This window comes from Cervus canadensis, chromosome 2 (assembly GCF_019320065.1).
Source record: "Cervus canadensis isolate Bull #8, Minnesota chromosome 2, ASM1932006v1, whole genome shotgun sequence".
Classification (NCBI taxonomy): domain Eukaryota; kingdom Metazoa; phylum Chordata; class Mammalia; order Artiodactyla; family Cervidae; genus Cervus; species Cervus canadensis.
The window spans coordinates 94,962,455-94,976,218 of NC_057387.1; the positions used below are offsets into that span (position 1 = coordinate 94,962,455).

The 13,764-nt window shown below is 57.0% G+C and overlaps 1 protein-coding gene across 6 annotated transcripts in view; it reads right to left on the bottom strand.

Annotated features, from left to right (window-relative positions):
* Nucleotides 1–204: 204 nt before the first annotated feature.
* Nucleotides 205–13,764, bottom strand: part of MAST2 (microtubule associated serine/threonine kinase 2) — a 202,861-nt gene continuing 189,301 nt past the window's right edge. For 4 of the 6 annotated variants that reach the window (XM_043461466.1, XM_043461464.1, XM_043461469.1 and 1 more), the window contains 18 exons: nt 12,685–12,817; nt 11,825–11,886; nt 11,489–11,574; nt 10,842–11,050; nt 9,711–9,849; nt 7,686–7,818; nt 6,770–6,935; nt 6,104–6,205; nt 5,739–5,861; nt 5,458–5,567; nt 4,953–5,107; nt 4,468–4,751; nt 4,148–4,345; nt 3,297–3,523; nt 2,962–3,084; nt 2,405–2,541; nt 2,081–2,274; nt 205–1,778 (listed from right to left, as the gene is read on the bottom strand). In XM_043461466.1, coding sequence (XP_043317401.1) covers nt 259–1,778; nt 2,081–2,274; nt 2,405–2,541; nt 2,962–3,084; nt 3,297–3,523; nt 4,148–4,345; nt 4,468–4,751; nt 4,953–5,107; nt 5,458–5,567; nt 5,739–5,861; nt 6,104–6,205; nt 6,770–6,935; nt 7,686–7,818; nt 9,711–9,849; nt 10,842–11,050; nt 11,489–11,574; nt 11,825–11,886; nt 12,685–12,817 — 4,101 coding nt within the window. In that variant the 3' untranslated portion in view covers nt 205–258. The remainder of the gene's footprint in view (nt 1,779–2,080; nt 2,275–2,404; nt 2,542–2,961; nt 3,085–3,296; nt 3,524–4,147; nt 4,346–4,467; nt 4,752–4,952; nt 5,108–5,457; nt 5,568–5,738; nt 5,862–6,103; nt 6,206–6,769; nt 6,936–7,685; nt 7,819–9,710; nt 9,850–10,841; nt 11,051–11,488; nt 11,575–11,824; nt 11,887–12,684; nt 12,818–13,764) is intronic. The other 2 variants (XM_043461467.1, XM_043461465.1) reach the window with 1 other exon arrangement.

A 13,764-nucleotide genomic window follows, 5' to 3' on the forward strand; every position in this document is an offset into this window, starting at 1 on the left:
TAAATCCTCACTCTTCTAGCAAGTTACTACCTATCATCTATCCTTCAGGTTTGAGCTCAGACACCACAGTGTCTGGGAAGCCTCGCTGGCTTAGGCTCCCCTCCCAGGACAGTGGGAGCTGTCTCATTCACCATCATATTCTCAGCATCACAGGACCTTACGTTACATTTGTATTGACTGAAGGAAAGAAGCAAGCAAAAGACATAGTTTCCAAGAGTGTATTACACAGGACCGAGTGCAAGAAATGGCAAACAAGTTCTATGTTTGCTTTAAAAGCTCATCAGGTGCCAATGCCGAGTCCTGATGCTTCTGAGGGCTCCCTGGGTCTTGGCCCTTCTGGAGCAGGCTGGGCCCAGGCTCTGGGGTGAAGGGGCAGCTCTTGTATGGAAGGTCCTGCCTCCTGTCACCTGAGGCATCAGGCACTTTGGTGGTGCCCTGCGCTGGCTCCTCTTTCTCTCTCTGTGCACACTCAGACTCCCATAGCCAGCTCTGGCTGGGAAACTCACAAGGTGGATGGGCCAGCCCAGGGGCACTGGGTGGCCATGACTTCCCCTCCTGTCTGGGGGACAGGTTTGCAGGGTGGCCTGGAGTTGTAGTTTCCAAATCTTGGGAGCTGGCTGGCCCATCTTCCATTGCTGCCTTTCCGGTCGGGGATGCCCTGTCAGGGCCCTTGAAGAGGAATTTCCAGGACCATGGGTCCAGCTCTCCAGGGGTGGAGGCAGCGGAACAACTGGCAGGGGTGAGTCCTGAAGAGCTCGGACAAAGTGCTGTCAGTGCCTGGCTGTGGAGGTGCTGGGCCTTCCAGCAGCCTTCAGCAGGGACGGGGTCTGTGGGGCCAGCCTTCCCCAGGTTGGGGGCTGAGGACGAGGAGCTGGAAGCCTCTTCAAAGGCCTGTATCATCCCAAGCTTCTTCTGGGGGACACCAGGGCCTTCCATTCTGGGAGATCCCAGTGTGACCCCAGTCAGGAGGCCTGGGACCACAGAGCCCTGGCCCCTGGGATCCCTGGGCAAGAAGGCATCCTCTTCTTCACCCTCTCCTGCTCCTCTGAGGGGTGGATCATGGCCCCCTTCTCGGTGGGGTACCAAGCTTGGCTCCTGAACACCTTGGCTGTTATCAGGCCCCTCATCAGTGTCATCTTCTGAAGAGTCAACTTCCCGGATGGCTTCCTGCTTCTGCAGCGACTCTCGCCGTTCAGCCCGGTCCTGGCGGAGGGTCCCTAGGGCCCGTGAGGGAGCACCCTGCAACACCCCTTTCCCTGGCAGCGCCCCCTTTCCAGACAGCACACTCCTGGTCCCAACTACCTCCAGAGGACTGACTTCCCTGGGCGGCAATTCCTTCTTTAGCTCGGGGTGGGGCAGGTCAAGGCTCTGTTTTCGAGAAGTGGCGAGCTTCTTCTCAGAAGCAGCCAGTGCAGCCGCCAGTTTTTCAGCCGACTGCACTCTCTTAAGTAGTGGTGAGCGGGGTGGCTCTGCGCTCTTGGGCCGTGAGAGCTGCCGGCCTAGGGGAGGCGACAAGTGGAGCTTGGGGAAGGCCTGGGCCCCGTGGCCGGACAGGGGTGATGGGGAACGCTGAGGCGAAGCAGCTGGCGGTGGTGAAGGGGTGTGGGCCAGTGGTGACAGGGGGATGCTGCCTGCTGACTTGCGCCTTGGAGAGCGGTACTGACGTTGGAGCTTGGGCGCCAGACCGTGGAGGGAGCTCGGCCGTGTGTGCCCAGAGCCAGCAGGAGAGCTGGGCACGCTGGAGCTGGGGGAGCTGCTCTGTGATGAATTCCCCCCCACTTTGCACAGACAGACACACACACAGAGGTAGAGGAGTTAGCTCTTAGAACTGACTGAGGGGAAAAAACAGGGCTTAGCCCTGGAATGTCCCAGATCATCAAGGTGACCCCACCAGGGAACCAGAGCTCGGGCTACAGACATGAGGTCATCCCCCACCTGTCACCTCCTCCCCAGGACTGCTGGATCTGCTGGGGGTGGGCTGAGCAAGAGCCTTGGAGAGGGACGGGTGAGATGCACAGAGGGCCCAGGACTCCGCCACCTCCAAGGGGCTGCTCTGCAACCTGCGGGGAACCCTCCATACCTGAGTGCACAGCTTCAGGGGTCACTCGGTAGCCCTGCGTGGGAGAGCGGGGAGAAAGGCTGTGGCTGTGTGTGGGCGAGCCTGGCCCACTCTCGCCGGATGACAGGGAGCGGTTAAGGGAGGACAGGCTGCGGCTGGTGTGGAGCAGGGATGCCTGCTTGGTGATCTTCCGGAACAGGGAGCTCCTTTTTCTGCTGCAGAAAGAGGTCACAGGTGGTCTGAGCTCTGACCGGGGCACAGCACACACGGGCCCGGGGCTGGGGTCCCCGGCACACACCGGCCCTGGTGTGGCTGAGAGCAGACCCGTGACTGAGTCTGGCTCACCTTTCTTGTCCATCCTTGCCCCGGCTCCGCTTGCTCCTTCGGGCCATCTTGGCCTTGTAGCTGCCCTTCCGAGCGGGCCCCACCTTAATGGACGTGTTCTCCAGGGGAGTTGTTGAAATAGACACCTTGTTTCCACTCTGGGGAACAAAACATGTGCCCAGGCTAAGGCCGCGGCCATGTTCCTGCCCCGGTCCCTTGCTCCTGGCATGGCTGTCCACAGCATGAGCTTCTGCCTCTGCAGCACCAGGTCTGAAACAGGGACCACCTCCCCTCTTCACAGAGCAGGAAACAGCTCCACTGGAGCCCGAGTGGCTCAGGGTTGGGAAGAGAGAGAAGAGGCTCACAGGCCTGTCCTCCATTCCACAGCTTGGCAGGATCCCTGCCTTGGTCAAGGAGGGTGTCACCTTCCAGTGAAAACCCTCGGTTCCAGCCACCCCCATGTGTGTGCGCACCTATCTTAAGGGCCAGCTGTGCGTGTGTCCCCACTCCCCCACGGCCAGTCACAGACTCTAGGCTGGGGTCACTCAGGGGTTGCAAGCAGCACACCCAGCACTGACCTTCAGGATCAGCTCCACCACCTCTGTGTGCACCAGCCCATGCACGGGCTCCCCATTGACGTGCGTGATGAGGTCCCCCTGACGCAGCCCTGCCTCACTGGCTGGACCTCCGTCCTCCACGTGCTGTGCCGGGGAGAGAACAGTCCTCAGTCTGGAGCCTGAGCATGAAGGGTGGGCCTACTTCTGATCATCGAGCTGTGACCCCCTCTGCCCCACCCTTTGACCCTGGAGGGTGGTGTGGGCAGGGACAGAAACAGGGACAGACAGGCCCTAGTAAGAGGCAGGAAGAGGAGTGATGAAGCTGGGGGACAACAGGTCTGGACGGCCCAACATACCCACACCATGTGGTGCACAGTGTAGACATCTGAGTCACCCATGTAGACACGGATGGCCCGTAGGGTGAAGCCATACTTCTTGCCGGCTCGGTGGATGACAATGGGGGGCCGTGAGCTGCTGAGGGCTGGCAGGAAGTCCCTGCTTGGAGAAGAGTCCCTGGATGATGGGTTGGATGACTGGGAATGTGGGGACATGGGGCTGGCCAGTGGAGAGCAGGAGTGGTGCTCTGGAGAAGGAGAAGCTGGGACTTAGCGGGTCCATGCTCGAGCACAGCCCATTTGGGCTGTTGCTCCCACATAGCTCTAGTCACAGAGCCTGCCTCCAGCCCTGTTTTCCCCACAGCCTCCGAACAGTAAAGCCCCTTCATGCACCCAGACCCTCACAGACCCAGGAGGTGATGGAAAATGGCAGTGAGCATTTGCTGAGTGCTTACTTATATGTACTACGGACCATACGAGCGCTTCGTACTTGAATGTCACAATTATCCTATGAGCTACCATTATGGATATTCACATTTTTTGATGAGGAATTTGAAGCTCAAAGGAGTTAAGCAACTTCCTCAAGATCAAGGGCCCTTTAGAGATGGAGCCAGGATCTGAATGTAAGCTCTCTGCCTTGGAGCCTGCACTTGCTACACAGTGCTGTCTGTCTTTGGATGCACACACACACACACCCCGAGACTGACACTCACTCCCTTAACAAACGGACAGCAGTGACACGCAGTCTTTCGGACACCTGCTCCTCAACACAACACACAGACACACCTGCTGGGGGGAGACCCCTGGCCACAGGCCCACAGAGGCCAAGCCCCTTGCTATGAATCCTGATCTTCACTCCCGAGGGGGCTCACCGGCAGGAATGAGGAGGGACAGGGCTGTGGCTGAGGCGGACTTGATCACTTTGTTGATGGGGCGATTGGTGCGCTTTTCTATGGAGTCCCCAGAGAGCAGCCGGTGGCGGGCCCTGCGCACTGCCAGGTCGCTGATGGCCTTGGCTGTGGCTCCCTCCGCCAGCTGTGGGGTTCCCCGGCCTCCTCGGGTCTCCATGGCTGTGGACCAAGCGAGCAATGAGGCCCACTGTGCAGCTGAGCCTCCCCTCCGCAACGAACGCCGCCCCCCGCCCCCCCCCACTGCAGCACCCCAGCCAGGCCCTCCACTCGCGGGGCCGCACCTGGGCTGGGGGCGCCGCTCTGGCCTGCAGCCTCCTCTTCCAGCTTCAGCCGTCGCTCTGCTGGCCTTTCCAAGGCAGGCCCAGACACCCCTTCTCCAGACGGGGGAGTCAGAAGCCATGAACCCTCCTGCTGCTGCCTCCTGGGGGCGCCAACAGCCTCCTCAGTGCCCTCCGGGAAGCGAGGCACGTCCAGGAGGCCGGAGCAGTGGCGCCGCACTGTGAGTGGAGGGCTGGAATCGCTCTCCGTGTGGGACGACTCGGACACCGACAGCCGCTTCCGTAATCTGGGAGACACGAGGCCGAGGGTGGAGGGCCCGGCGGCCTCCCTCCTCCAGCTCAGGCTTCTTTGGGGGCTCGGCTCACAGACCCACCCTCCGGGAGCCACACGCGCGAAGCCCCCTCACGGCATCACATCCCTCCCCATCATCGGTGACCGCCCCACGGATGGCCGTGCCGCCCACCCTGGCCGAGCTCTGAGCGCTCACATCTCGGGGGAGCCGATCACCCAGCTCCGCTCTCGGCCCCTCAGCCCCGCCAGGCCGTCCGTGCGGTCCTCCTTCTCCTCACTCAGGCTGCGCTTGGTGGGCGGTGGCGTCCGGCGCTCCTCGAGCAGCGACAGCCGCTCCATGCTGCTGTACACCTGAGGGCACAGGACGCCTGCCGGGATGCCCAACCACCACACCACGGGCCACAAAGGATCCCCGGCGCCTGGAGCCCAGGAACTGGAGCTGATTCTCCCCTTTCCTCCCCTGTACACAGCTGATGGACATTCAAGGAAACAGCCATTCCACTGGTCTGACCTGGCCCCAGCCCAGCATCTCATACCTCAGGGCCCTGCGTAGACCTGGAAGCATCCACCCCGCGCAGGTGCGGCCCTCTCCCCTCTTTTCCTGGAGACAGCGCCAGCCGCGCCCCCTTAGGTGTGCCCCAGCACACCCCTCAACAGCTCTGCTCCTCCCAATTCTCCAGCTGGGGCTGCACTGGTCGCACCTTGCTGAACCTTGGAGAACAGGACGAGAACTGGCGAATCTCAAGGCAGCCATCCTCACTCACTTCCTCCTCGTCCTCCGAGTCCACGTGGTGGTATCGCTCTGAGCGGGCTGGGGCACACACAACAGTGCCTTTCAGAGGCCCTGGTGTTGGCCTCTTTCAACCCCATCAGACCTCAGGAAGGCCTGGAGAAGTGACTCCCAATACCAAGCTCAGGGCACACAAGTGTCTCTGGGCACAGGTAGGATTCCTACTCCTCCCTGTCCCACCAGTGGCCTTACTGTCAAAGTAGCTGGTATCGTCCTCTGACTCCAGCTGAGGGATAAATTCAGCCTTCTGGCGAAGAAGTCCTGTCCAGTCCAGACCAGTGAAGAATGGGTGCTGCTTCACCTCATAGGCACTGCCTGTGGACAGGGATGGTTTGGGCGGGTGGAGTCCAGGTCAGCACATCCAGTGAGAACCTAGTTCCCGAGAGGCTGGGCCTGGAGGCCTCAGCTCCAGCAGCATCTTCTTCTGCCCACAGGGAGCATGGCAGTCAGGAACCAGGGGCGCTGCCCACACCTGAAGCCTGAACCTCCCAGTTACATGGACAGCCCCGCCCCTCCCTTTTGCAAGTGCTGAGACAGCTTACTGGGGCCTGTCCCACCTGTGCCCAGTCTCTCCAGTGGGTTCTGGTGGAGCAGTTTGGAGGTGAGATCTTGGGCGTCCGGCGGCAGTGCATCGTCCCCCTCAGGCCACACAATCTCATCTGAAGAGTTATCGGGGTGACAAGGGAAGGAGTAGGTTAGAGAAGGTCTTAGAAGTTGTGGGTAGAGTGGGGAGCTGGAGAAGAGGGTCCTAGGATAGGATATGCCATGGGGAGGTATAAAGGGCCCAGCCCAGAGCCCTGAAAGCCTTGCCTGGGACCCATTTCCTTTAAATTGCACAAGTTCCTCTCTCTCTGGGGGAATCTCCCACATCCTTGACCACGGCTGGCTCTTTGATCCAGAGCGGCCACTGAAAAGCAGTGGCATCCCCTCTTCTGATCTCCAGCTCACCCTGCCTTTATACTCCTGACACATGTACACTCACACACACACAGAGAACTCACACTCATGGCACAGGTACACCCATGCACAAATGCGGGATCACAAATAATCAGAACAAGTGCTAGGTGACACAAAGGGTGTGCATGTGCACACCTGAAGCAAGCACACCAAACACCCACAAAAGAATTCAGAGCAAGAACTCATAAGCCTCACAGACGCTTGTGTAAATCATATTTGTGGATCTGGATTCTGTCCCCGCAGTGGGCTGGAGAGATGGTACCTACCACTGATCACTTGCCCAAAGAGCTCCTCCGGAGTGTCTCCAAAGAAAGGGACGCAGCCCACCAGGAACTCGTACAGGATGATGCCCATAGCCCACCAGTCCACTGGCTTCCCATAGCCCTGCCGCAGGATCACCTCAGGCGCAATGTACTCCGGGGTCCCACATACCTGGGCACAGAGAAGTTGGGAGGCTCAGCATCCTGAGACAGTCACCTGGCATGGGTGACAGGATGGGTGGCTGGATGGGTGGGGGTGCTTCCGCTTCTGGAGCAGAAAGTCTCTGAATGAAGACTCAGTGCACTCTGGTTAATGAGCAGGAGTGACAGGAGCCCCAGGCTACCAGAGCTGGCACTATCGGTGGGGTGAGTCTACGTATTTCCTAACTAACTGAAACGTCTAGTTCTATCCCTCTTGACATGTGGTGCCCACAACTGGCCTCTGCCCTCCAGTCTCCCAAAGAACAGATCCTATGGCCACTTGACTACTACTACTTATGAACAGTCACAACCCGAAATGTCAAATCAGGAAACGCCCAGAGGCTACTCTCCGGATGCAGCCCAGTGGAGACTTGGAGCTGTGTTCCCAGGACATAGGCGCCGGGGGAGCTCTGCCCTTCACTGAGGCCAGGAGGCTCAGGACCGACCTTGTGTCAGCTCTGAGAGTGTCAATGGTCCTGTGACCGGTCTTCTCTGAAGCCCCAGGAGGAAGATGATTTTGGATTTCCTATCCATTTGATTCTCATAGGCCACCCTATTTCCAAAGGTGCTCCCTCCCCCGGCACCTCCCTGGAACCACAAAGAGGAAAAGATAGGCACTCGCTCTCAGTCTTAACACTGAGCTGCAGGGGAAGCATGTGGCCCCCAGCCCTTACTCTGTGGCCTGGAATTCAACCCCCAAAGTCTCAACTGTCCTTCTTACCTGCTTGTCCAGGAACTCCCGTGCATCCTTTTCAATGTGGCCTTCGTACAAGTTTGTGGTCAGACTCATGAGGCCGATTTTGGAAAGGCCAAAATCTGTGAGCTTGATGTGACCCATGGATGTAATCAGCAGGCTGGGAAACCAGAGAAACAAATGTCTGGATTTATTTCCTGGTCTTCCAAGAGTGCTGACTTTAGTATACTCCCCCTTTCCCCACTCAGGCAGGGGGACAGGCAGCTGTGAGAGAACAAACAGCTCTGGCTGTGTAAGAACTGCACTCTGCATGAGCAACTAACCTGCCTTTTGCCCACCAGCCCCCCAAGTCACCTTTGTTTACTGCCCTTGACTGCACTCTACACTGAGGGAAAGTATCAGCCGGCTGAGGAACAAGCTTTCTTCTCCAAGTGGTCAGCCCTGTCCTTAGGCTCCAGCCATGTCCGGTCCCCTCTCCTGACCTGGGGGGCTCACAACACCCCAAATCAGGGAGAGGGGGGAGAGGGGCACAATGATCTCATCCCACATCTACAGCTGGACTTGGGAGGGCTCTAAGATCTCACAGGGAACTGCCTTTTCCCCTTCACACACTCTGCCTGAGCCATTTCATTTTGTGCCAAAGGCTTCAGCCCTGCTACCCCTGTATTCCCTAGTATCTCCGGCCCTGACTTCTTTCATGAGCTCCACACCTACTCACTGCCAGAAGCCCTACAGGCACCATGAACTCAACCTGTCCAAACAAGCTCATGCCTCCAAATGGGTCCTCTTCTCAGTGAAAAGCAGTGTTTCTCTTACCTACTGAGCTCTTTGGTAAGTGCTTTAGTGATTGTTTATAAAAATATTCTGGCTCATGAAAGGTCTTACAGAGGAATAACACAACCAAAGCAGGTATTATCATCCCCAAGAGGAGGAACACAAAGCTCAAAGAGGTTTAATTCACCAACCTGAGCTCACAGGGTTAACGAGCTCTATGAATGCAGTCTGTCTAATGTCAAAGCCGCTTTCCATGACAGAGGTTTATCACTCCGGCCTCAAGACAGAAACGTGGAAGATGTCCCAGCCTGCTCTCTCACCCCAGGCTTACCATTTCTTTCCTACGTCCCCATCCCTCTCTTCTCCCGCCTGACTCTGCTCCAGGGCAGGCAATGCTGTTTGGGGCCTAGTCTACCGCTGTGGTCTCACCTCCTCTTTCCACGGGCAGTGGTCTTCCTAAACCTAAATCAAAGTCTGAGTGTGTCACCCTGTGGTTAACAGACCCTTCAGAGACTCTGTGTGTATTCTGCGCTTAGTCGCTCAGTTGTGTCTGACTCTTTGCAACCTCATGGACTGTAGCCCGCCAGGCTCCTCTCTGTCCATGGGGATTTTCCAGGCAAGAATATTGGAATGGGTTGCCATGCCCTCCTTCAGGGGATCTTCCCAACCCAGGGATCGAACCCAGACCTCCTGCAACACAGGTGGATTCTTTGCTGTCTGAGCCACCAGGGAAGCCCTGGGTCACAGATTCTCTAGGACCCTTTAAAACTCAACCCAAACTAAATAAAAGGTCCGTTGATGGTCCAACCCTGCCCCTCAGTCACTACTCTAACAATCTCAGCTTCAGCCATACTGTACTATTTGTAGTTCCTCACACCTGTCTGTGCCTTTGCATATCCCGCTCCTCAGCATGAGAGAGTCACCCACACTGACTTAAGCTCTATAGAGCAGGGACGAGAATACAGTGCTCGGCACGGAGCACATGTCAGTAAATGTCAGGCCACTTGCTCTGCCATCTACTAGATGTGTGGATTCTTTTGCTCCTGCTTGGGTTCTTGGGTAGAGCTCCTCACTGATTATTTGATGTCACCAAAGCCTTACAGTGCCCCTGCTGGACCTTGCTGTCAATGTTCTTTGCATCTGAGGATAGTCAGGGGTTAGAGTACCAAGCCCAGGTGCACACCCACATGAGCAGCCATTTGGGATAGATTCAAACATGCTGTGTCTGCCTTCATTTATCTTGAGACCCTAGGCAAGGGACTCGGAGAGTGGGCATACTTGTCAGGCTTGAGGTCACGGTGCACGATGCCATAATTGTGTAAGTACTCCAGGGCTAGCACGGTTTCTGCAAAGTACAGGCGCACCATGTCCACAGGCAGAGCCCCGATGTTCTTCAGCAGCGTGGCGCAGTCTCCTCCTGCAACGAGCCCGGGCCACCATGAGGGAGGGGGCCAGTGCCCTGCTCCAGATGGTCTCAGAGGCCCCAGGGCAGATGGCATCACCAAACTCCCTGGTGCCAGAGACGGTGACTCTAGCACCCCTGAGACAGACTGTGGACAGGAGCAGCAGTACGAGGAATCGGGCGGGGACTGTCAAGGCCAAAGAAGGAAGGAACCCAGGCCTCTATGCCTGTAAGTTGACTTGTTGGGACAGGACTAAGTTATTTTTGGGTGGGAATCCTGTTTATTGTAAACACGTCTGGCTGAGATTTCAGCATGTGTTATTTCCTTCCTGTTGGCTGTCCTTTAGTTTTGAGTACAGTAACACTGTAAACTCTCAGCACATACCCAAGGAATTAAAAGGGGAGTGTTGTTCAGCTTCAACTTCAAGACTTAGGCAAAATATCTTTGGAAGCTGTACACAGCCCTGACGAAGGGAGAGGGAAGGCCACCGGAGAAGCTGTGCTCCACCCTGCTCTTCTGTGCCGTCCCGAGCATGCTGCGTGCTCTTTAAGGGGTGCCCCTCTAAAGCCCATCTGTCGGGGTGGCAGCCTGCCTTTCTCCCAAGGGCCCAGATGCAATCCTCCCAGCGACTGACCCTGGGCATGGGTGGCTCTGCTGCCTCCTCGGTCCTGTGTGGCGCCAGCAGGCTGTGGGCTGTGCAGGCTTTGGGCACAGGTTTTACAGCTGAGGGGCAGATACATCCCGTCCCAGAGTGTCTCTCTCTGTGCCTGACGTGGGCAGCCTCATGGCAGCTACTGCTCCAGAAGCCTCTCCCTGGGAGAGGCACGGCACCTGGTGCCCGCCATGGCCAAATGGTCTCTACGATCCTAAAGCAGAAACCAGGGCCAAGAACAGGTGGGGAAGCTGGGCCCTGAAACATCACGCCCACACAAAGCTGCTGGTCCCTGATCAGGACTGTCTCTGACTGTGCCTTGGCCCCCAAGGCAGGCCACCTGTCCCCCAGTACCTTCCACATACTCCATCACCATGCACAGGTGGCGCTTGGTTTCAAAGGAGCAGAACATGCTGACCACAAAGGGGTTCTCGGCAAAAGTCAGTATGTCCCGCTCCACGAAGGCCTGCTGGATCTGGTTCCGCAGGATCAGGTTCTGCTTGTTGATCTTCTTCATGGCAAAGCGCTGCCGGGTGGACTTGTGCCGCACCAGGAACACGGCCCTGGAAGCAAAGCCCGTCTGCTCCCCACGGCCCTTGGCCATGCCCTCCCCACTGCCAGCCTGGGGGTCAAACTGACTCCTCTCACACCTAATCAGTGTATGGAACAGAGGGGCAGGCAGTGCTCAACAATGAGAAGGACCCAAGGGCTTGCCCCGGGAGCTCGTCAAGTTGCTGAGGACACAACTCACCCACTCCTCAGAGCTCACGAGAGGATGAGTGCCCCCAAGGGAAGAGGGGCTCTTGCCCAGGAAAGGCACCATGCTCAGATGTCAGAGGGAACTGCACTCTCGCCTCTCCAGGAGGCTTCAGGGAGGGAGAAGGGCCATCCTGAGGGACAGTCCTGCTGCCCAGAGGACCAGGTACCACTCACTTCCAGAAGGAAGAGCCCACGGGCCAACTGAGTTCCAGTCCCGGCCACACCCTGACCCCTGCCTTTACCCATAGGCGCCATTGCTGATGAGCTTAATTGTTTCAAAGTCCTCCTCAGAGGGTGTCTTTTTCGATGTCAGAGATGCCCCACGGCCCTGGAAGACAAGGGAAAAGGCAGGGGGCAGGCATGCTCATCAGAGCGCACACACCCGAGGAGGCTGTGCTCCAGTGTCTGCCCAGCTCAGCCCTGCCAGAGCCTCCCTGCTCTCCCCAGAGCTGAACAGCCTCTCAGTGCAGCAACCACCCTCTCCCTGGCCCTCCTGAGCACAGTCTCTGAGAGAATCCACAGCCTGTACTTCACAGGCCCCAGGCTCCAGGGTTGAGGCAAGAGCTCAGAGTCTTTACCTCGACTGAATCATCTGTCTCCGGAGTGTCAGGACTGTCATAGCTGCTCAACTGGGCCATTTCTAGAAACAAAGCAAGGACACAAGACAAAAGTGTGTGCGGCAACATGTCCAGACCTCTCAGCCGTCCGCTCACGTCACAGGACAGACGCATGGAGGGGAGGCATAAATGCTTCCTGCACCAGTCTGGGAGGCGGTCTTGCGGCTCTGGCTTTAGCGGAGTCACAGCTTTTGGACTTGTTTGCCAAATAACATTGCCACTCGTCTCTCTCTAAGTCCAGTGCCATTCAAAAGGCCTGGAAAATTCTATAAAGCTTCCCTCAAACTTGGGACAATGGCTAAAAACAGGCCTGAAGCTGGTAGCCGGCCCCTGTCCTGCTGGCCAAGACTCTGCTCTGCTGGATGAGGCCGGGAAGTAGGAAAGGCAGGGGCAGGGCGACTAGAGACAAGGGACTCAGATGCCCATCTTCATGAGGGATTCAGTGTGAAGCCCGAGTCAGGACCACCCCAAAGACACAGGGGGACCTGTAAGGTGGCAGCAGGAGAGGCAAGCATGCAGACTAGGTGACCGTTTTTGAAAATGTGATTGTGGTCCTTGTGTTGACCTCTTTTGACCTTTAGGATCTAAATCCAACTCAGATGCACCCAAGACAACCCCGCTTGGGTGTCAGAAGGCAGATGTGGAGGATCTCGAAGGAGTGGCTTTTTTATGACACAGAACACAGGGTCTACCTACAGCCCTCGGGCCTCTGAGGCTGTGTTGTGTCCCTGTTCAACTATCCCTCTTCCCCCAGTGGCTTCCCTGCTGTTAGAGCTTGTAGGCTGTGGGGCCTCTTTGCAGCCACGAGGCTGCATGCTCACCCTCTAGGGGATCCCGTGTGAGGCCCAGTTGGCTAACGATGTAGCGGGGAATGTCACATTTAATCCCTTGTCCCTCTTTGGCGTGGCCCTCAGCTGCTTCTAACAGGTGGTAGAACTCTTCAGGGTCAAACTCCTGTACCGGGGAGAGAGGTAGTCAGTGGTGAGAGCTACAAGCGAAGGCTGCTGGCCTTTATAGTTTTAAGACATTTACCCAGAGCAGGAGGAATAGGAAGACTTCCTCTTTGTGATGGACACCCCTACCCCAGAATCCCCAGAAACATCATGTATCAGGGACCAGCGGGGACAAAGCTGTCTTAAAGGTCATCTCCAAATCGGACATCCTAAATATCTGCTGTCTTCTACAGCAAGAAGACTCAGAGCTTTGGGTTTCTAGAGAGCTCTGCCTATCTGCCTGGTCCAAAGCCTTGTGCCAGCCAGACACAGCACTTTCCGGTGTGTTCCCACACCTAGTGCAGAGGGGCAGTCCCGGCCCACCTTCAATCACACTTCACAGCCCTGCTGGTACACACCCATGCTGTGAGGCATCTACTGAGCAACCCCGGTGTCCTGGGGTCTAGAGAGCCATATGGACACAGCACAGAAGTCCTTGTCTGCCCAGAGCACAGAGTAACGAGGGCCTCACTGACTGAGTGCCTACTAAGTGTCACATGGCGCTATGCCCTGATGATACCTCTATGATCTTGGGGAGGACGTCAAGTCTCACAGAGATGCATGGATTTGACCATGGCCACAGAGGTAGGGAGAAAGAGAAAACCACTGCACAAGCCCAGACTTAACTGCCAGCCCCTGTTTAATCACAGACTTCATGTTGTTGCGGGAGCAGCCCTCTGGTCACCACAATCCCAGCCTCCACTGCTTTTCTTTACCTCTGGTCTCAGGGGTTTAGAAAATACCACCACCACCTATTGCTTAGACTTTACTTTCTATTACCTTCCTCCTCCGTCCCTGTCTAGTCAGAATGTTACTTCATAAACCCCCTCTACCTAACTCTCCTCATCTGTTCTCTACCACCGTCTGAGTTCATGGCGCTCCTCTCTCACATGAACTGCGTTAAGGGCC